Here is a 6,664-nt window from a genome sequence, read left to right as displayed (position 1 = left end):
CCTGGCGCCATCAGGGACGGGAGCACCTCCCGTATGAAGACAGGCTAAGAAAGTTGGGGCTGTTCAGCCTGGAGAAGAGAAGGCTGTGTGGAGACCTCATAGCAGTCTTCCAGTATCTGAAGGGGGTCTATAGGGATGCTGGGAAGGGACTCTTCATTAGGGACTGTAGTGATAGGAGAAGGGTAACGGGTTAAAACTGAAACAGGGGAAGTTTAGATCGGATATAAGGAAGAAATTCTTTAATGTGAGGGGGGTGAGGCACTGGAATGGGTTGCCCAGGGAGGTTGTGAATGCTTCATCCCTGGTGGTGTTCAAGGCCAGGTTGGACAGAGCCTTGGGTGACATGGTTTAGTGTGAGGTGTCCCTGCCCATATCAGGGGGTTGGAACTGGATGATTTTAAGGTCCTTTCCAACCCTAACTATTTTATGATTCTAGGATTCTATAGACACCAAAACTGTATCAGAACTGCAGGGGATACCAGAGCTGTATTGAACCTTTGGTCCTTCCCTCAGATCTTCAAGCTCGCTTGGGATGAACAATTATCAACCAGGCAATGGAGACAGTGGTCACTGCCTTACCTCAAGGCTGAGCCTCCTTTTTGTGGGAACTACTTTCATTTAGCACAATTTAAACACAAACCACCATGGTGCTGTCTCAGTCCTGTTATTAAATAACTGATACTTATTTGGATGAATTATCAAAGACTCAGTCCACGCTTAAAATCACCTGAAGCTGTTTGAAGAAAACCATTTGCTCCCCAAACTCCTTCTGGCTGCATCAACACCTCCAAGACCAGTTCTCCTGCAGAGACCTACCCAGGTAGACAGGCCCAGGACAGTTTGCTCTGTCTTTGCCCGTCTGTCATGGTTTAAACCCAGTCAGGTAACTTATTCACTCACTCCCAGTGAGTGGTGCCGAGCTGACAACAATCGAGGGCAGTCCCTCCCCCCCCCACCGGGGCTCTCCCCTTCCCCGCTCCCAGAGGAATGGGGAGGAGGATCAAAAGGGTGCAACTCCTATGGGCTGAGACAAGAACAGTCCAGCAACCAATGTACAACACAAATCACCACCACTACGATCAACTACAACAATGATAAGGGAAAATAACAAGGGAAGAGAATACGATACCACTGGCCAAGAAAACGAGTTCCACCCGGAAGCCCGTGTCCTTCCGGGTTAACTCCCAGGTACTCCCCACCCCGGACATGACGTGCTGTGGTATGGAATAGCTCCCTGGCTAGCCCGGGGCAGGCACCCCATCTCTGCTTCCTCACAGCTTCCCCTCCTCCCTAGCAGAGCATGAGCCTCACAAAGTCCTTGGTCAGGGTAAACATCACTTAGCAACAACTGAAAACATCGGCTTCACCAACACTGTTCCCAGGCTGGAAGTCAAAACACAGCACTGCACCAGCTACCACAAAGGAAAAACATGACTGCTACTGCTGAACCCAGGACATTATCCACCCCTTATTCCCTACCATTCACATCGTGCTCAGATCCCACATTTTCAATACACCATCGCTCTCCCACATATATACATCCATATACATACAGACCAAGAGGAAAAAATCATTTTCTTAGTGCATGGGCCAATCCCTATAATGCTGCCGAGTCCATTCGGCCCATGATGTTCCAAGTTCATTCTCTGTTGGGATGATGGCTGGAGGGAAGTCAGGGCCAGTCGCTGGTGACCTGGAGACATCTAGTTGATGGGCTATAAAAGTATTACACAGCAGGCAACAGCATACAATTGAGTTCACTGGCTGTTTTCCCCTAAAATCAAATCCCCTTGAGGTATACATCGGACTTCCCCATCTTCCTGCATTACCCACCAAGTATATCCAGGTCCCTGAGCAAAAGCAATCCCACAAGTGGGTTTGCCTTTACCTGAAGCAAGAATAACTCAGACTGTCTTCCCCAGCAAATTCTTCATATGCACCACAGGAACTTTGTCCCCCTCTACAATATGTAAAAGTTCTGACTGGGCTGGGCCAGCCCTGTTGGCAGATCCTCTGGTGTTGACCAACCAGGTGGCCTTTGGTAAGTGTGTATCCCAGTGCTTGGAAGTACCCCCACCCATTGCTCTCAGTGTAGTTTTTAACAGCCCATTGTACCGTTCGATTTTCCCAGAGGCTGGTGCATGGTAGGGGATGTGATATACCCACTCAATGCCATGCTCTTTGGCCCAAATATCTATAAGGTTATTCCGGAAATGAGTCCCACTGTCTGACTCAATTCTCTCTGGGGTGCCGTGTCGCCACAAAATCTGTTTCTCAAGGCCCAGGATAGTGTTCTGGGCAGTGGCATGGGGCACAGCGTATGTTTCCAGCCACCCGGTGGTTGCTTCCACCATGGTAAGCACATGGCGCTTGCCTTGGCGGGTTGGTGGCAGTGTGATATAGTCAATCTGCCAGGCCTCCCCATATTTATACTTCAACCATCGTCCTCCATACCAAAGAGGCTTTAACCGCTTGGCTTGTTTAATTGCAGCACATGTTTCACACTCATGAATAACCTGGGCAATAGTGTCCATTGTTAAGTCCACCCCTCGATCACGGGCCCATCTATATGTTGCATCTCTGCCCTGACAGCCTGAAGTGTCATGGGCCCACCGGGCCAAAAATAATTCACCTTTATGTTGCCAATCTAAGTCCATCTGAGCCACTTCAATCTTAGCCGCTTTATCCACTTGTTGGTTGTTCTGGTGTTCCTCAGTGGCCCGACTCTTGGGTACATGGGCATCTACATGACGTACCTTCACCACCAGGTTCTGCGCCCTGGCAGCAATATCTTTCCACAGTGCAGCAGCCCAGATGGGTTTACCTCTGTGTTGCCATTGTTTCAACCACCCCCACAGGGCATTTGCCACCATCCATGAGTCAGTATAAAGTACAGGCCACTTTTCTCGTTCAGCAATGTCCAGGGCCAGCTGGATGGCTTTCACCTCAGCAAACTCGAGGCTCGATTCACCCTCTCCTTCAGCAGTTTCTGCAACTTGTCGTCCAGGACTCCATACAGCTGCCTTCCATCTCCGATGCTTTCCCACAATACGGCAAGAGCCATCAGTAAACAAGGCATACTGCTTTTCACTTTCTGACAGTTTATTATCTGGTGGGGCCTCTTCAGCACGCACCACCTCCTCCTTTGGTGACATTCCAAAATCTTTGCCCTCTGGCCAGTCCATGATGACTTCTAGAATGCCTGGACTACTGAGATTTCCTATTCGAGTTCGTTGTGTAATTAGCGCAGCCCATTTACTCCATGTAGCATCAGTTGCATGATGTGTAGAGGAGACCCTGCCTTTGAACATCCAGCCCAGCACGGGCAACCGGGGTGCCAGGAGGAGCTGTGCTTCAGTGCCAATCACTTCCGAAGCAGCTCGAACCCCTTCATAGGCTGCCAGTATCTCTTTCTCAGTTGGGGTATAGCTGGCCTCAGATCCTTTGTATACCCGACTCCAAAAGCCGAGGGGTCGACCTCGAGTCTCTCTGGAGCTTTCTGCCAGAGGCTCCAGGTAGGACCGTTCTCCCCAGCTGCAGTGTACAGTACATTTTTACATCTGGCCCGGTCCGGACTGGTCCAAGGGCTACTGCATGAACTATCTCGCGTTTAATTTGCTCAAAGGCTTGTTGTTGCTCAGGGCCCCATTTAAAATCATTCTTCTTCCGGGTCACATGATAGAGAGGGCTTACAATTGAACTGTAATTTGGGATGTGCATTCTGCAGATCCCCACAGCACCCAAGAAAGCTTGTGTTTCTTTCCTATTAGTTGGTGGAGACATTGCTGTTATCTTGTTGATCACATCTGTGGGGATCTGTCTACATCCATCTTGCCATTTTATTCCCAAAAATTGAATCTCCTTTGCAGGTCCCTTGACCTTACAGATGAAGGGACAATGTCAGATGAATTCCAGCTTCTGTGCCTGTAGTCAGCTGTGCAAACACACACTAGCACTGAATAACTACTGCTTTCAATAATGTGCCTAAAACCAGAGGTCCTAACATACATATACTTGTAATTAAGGCTTTTAGGTGCACGTCCAACCCTTCAGTGTTTGCTCATGCAAAAGAGAAAACTTAATGAGACAATGCTTTTACTGGGAAGACTTATGACAATGAATCTAATCAAACTGTGTTAGGCTGTAGCAGATGGTGACCCTACATGCATTTGTCTTCAGCCTCTACCTCCAGTTCTGCCACATGAAATTCAAATTAAAGAGTCTTAATATATGAGCAATTTCATGTGACACTGAGATTGAGATTTCCCATTCATAGAAGTTAGGGAATGCAAGGAAGTGTTCAAGGCCGACTTGGACGGGACATGGAGCAATCTGCTCTAGTAGGTGCTCCTCTTGTGGACAGGGGGTTGGAACTGGATGAGCTTTAAGGTTGTTTCCAAACCATTCCGTCATTCTCCGATAGAAGAGCACAACAAATCTTCTCAATACAAAATTTACTCTGCTTTTCTCTTTTGTGTGTGCAGCTGTGTTTTGGAACAGAGAGCAATGCCAGCATCATGGAAGCCCTTCTCTTAGCCCATGATCAAGACCCCACACTGCAGCTATGAAAGAGCCACTGGGATCCATGTCTCCAGTTGCTTCACCATGGAAGAGAGGAACCACAGTTCAGTCACCAGCTTCATCCTCCTGGGGCTTACCACTGACACAAGGCTGCAGCTTCTCTTGTTCATGGTGTTCACCTTTGCCTACATCACCACCCTGTTGTGGTTCAAACCTAGCCAGACAGCTTGTTCACTCACTCCCCCCACTTCTTTCATTCTCCCTACTCCTGGGGGGGGATGGAGAGGAGAATCAAAAAGAATGCAACTCCCCCAGGTTGAGATAAGAACAGTTTAGTAACTAAGGTATAATACAGATCACTACTGCTACCACCAATAATCACAATGATAAAGGAAATAACAAGGGAAGAGAATACATCACCTCACCACCAGCAACCAGTAACTAGCCCCCCCCCAGCCCAACCAAGCACCGACCCATACCTCCTCCAACCCTGCAGTCCCCCTGCATGCAGACTACTAGCCCTTCCAGGTAACTCCCAGTTACATCCTGGGCATGACGTGCTGCGGTATGGAATACCTCTTTGGCTAGCTTGGGTCAGGTGTCCTGTCTCTGCTTCCTCCTGGCTTCCCCTCCTCCCTGGCAGAGCATGAGGCTCACAAAGTCCTTGGCCAAACCAAAACATCACTGTTATCAGCTCTGTTCCCAGGCCAAAAGTCAAAACACAGCACTGCACCAGCTACCAAGAAAGAGAAAAATGACTGCTACTGCTGAACCCAGGACACACCCTCGTGAGCAACATCACCCTCATAGCAGTGATATGCCATAGCTCACGCCTCCATACCCCAATGGACTTTTTCACTGGCAATTTGTCCTTCCTGGACCTCTGGTATTCCTGTGTCTACACCCCCAAGATCCTTCTGAACTGCATCTCTGAGGACAAGAGCACCTCATTTGCTGGGTGTGCTGCTCAGTTCTTTGTCTCCGGTGGCTTGGCCTGCACCGAGAGCTACCTGCTGGCAGCCATGGCCTATGACAGGTACGTGGCCATCTCCAACCCACTGCTCCATGCTGCAGCCATGACCAAGAAGCTCTGCATAGGACTGGTGGCCACCTCCTACCTCAGTGGCTTTGCCAACTCTACCCTCATTGCCAGCTACACGTTCACCCCCAGCTTTTGTGACTCCAACGTCATCGATGACTTCTTCTGTGACCTGCTCCCACTGGTGAAGCTCTCCTGTGATGTGACAGACAGCTACCAGTCCCTCCTCTACTTCATCCTGACCTTCAACACCATCCTCCCTTCTGCACTCATCCTCAGGTCCTATGTCTCCATCTCGGTTGTTATCCTGAGGATGTGCTCAACTGAGGGGCAGTGCAAAGCCTTCTCCACCTCTGCCACCCACTTCACCACCATCACCCTTTGCTATGGCTCCATCCTCTGCACTCGTCCCAGTTCCTCCTATGTGCTGGAGAGGGACAAGGTGGTATCTGTGCTTTACATGGTGGTGACTCCCATGCTGAACCCCTTCATCTACAGCCTGAGGAGCCAGGAGGTGAAGGAGGCACTGAAGACACTGCTGAAGAGACAGACAGCTTCCTAACAGAAGAAACCCAGGGGTTATGTCCCTAATGATGCACACAGCAAGAAGCGCACAGACCTTGTCATGCTTGTGCCTTCCTTTGTTACTTATCACAGTCTATGCAGGAGCACAAGCTCTCCTGATCTTGAAGTGCATCATGAGGGACAGGAGATGGCACTGTGCGGACAGACCTCCTCTCCTTCCCACCTCTCCCCATATGCAATATATATCTGTTATAAAATGGGATGTTAGCAGCAGTTGGGATTGTTGCACATCACCTTTGCACTGTGCTTTATCTGAATTAAACATTCATTACTCATGCCCAAAAAAGTAGCTCAGCGGGAGCTACATGTGTCAGAGAATCATGGACAGCTTTGGGCACAAAAGTACAGTAAGATCATCCAGTCCCAACCCCCAGTGACGGGCAGGGACACCTTCCACTACAGCAGCTTGCTCCAAGCCCCTGTGTCCAACCTGTCCTTGAACGCTGCCAGGAATGGAGCACTTACCACTGCTCTGGGCAACCAGAAGTCATGAAGTAACGTGTGCCTGTTCCTGAGCTG

General features: G+C 49.5%; 1 protein-coding gene across 1 annotated transcript; it reads left to right on the top strand.

The window, feature by feature from the left end:
- Nucleotides 1-4,605: 4,605 nt before the first annotated feature.
- Nucleotides 4,606-6,122, top strand: LOC133282486 (olfactory receptor 9G19-like). Its single transcript, XM_061478477.1, has 2 exons — nucleotides 4,606-4,727; nucleotides 5,315-6,122. Exons 1-2 carry the CDS (start codon nucleotides 4,606-4,608, stop codon nucleotides 6,120-6,122), a joined length of 930 nt encoding a protein of 309 aa, XP_061334461.1.
- The last annotated feature ends 542 nt before the right edge of the window (nucleotides 6,123-6,664 follow it).

This window comes from Pezoporus flaviventris, unplaced genomic scaffold (genome assembly GCF_033815535.1).
Source record: "Pezoporus flaviventris isolate CSIRO_AGI_PZ_B2104156 unplaced genomic scaffold, CSIRO_AGI_Pfla_v1 ptg000123l, whole genome shotgun sequence".
Classification (NCBI taxonomy): domain Eukaryota; kingdom Metazoa; phylum Chordata; class Aves; order Psittaciformes; family Psittacidae; genus Pezoporus; species Pezoporus flaviventris.
The sequence above is the reverse complement of the archived record's forward strand: the minus strand, read 5'-3'. Positions and strand labels throughout refer to the sequence as shown.

What these genes read in the sequence shown, in the direction of transcription:
- LOC133282486 (XM_061478477.1), top strand. Translation starts at nt 4,606, where the DNA reads ATGGAAGAGAGGAACCACAGTTCAGTCACCAGCTTCATCCTCCTGGGG. An exon ending in TACATCACCACCCTGTTGTG is followed by an intron (nt 4,728 to 5,314) that starts GTTCAAACCTAG and finishes CACCCTCGTGAG; the next exon opens with CAACATCACCCTCATAGCAG.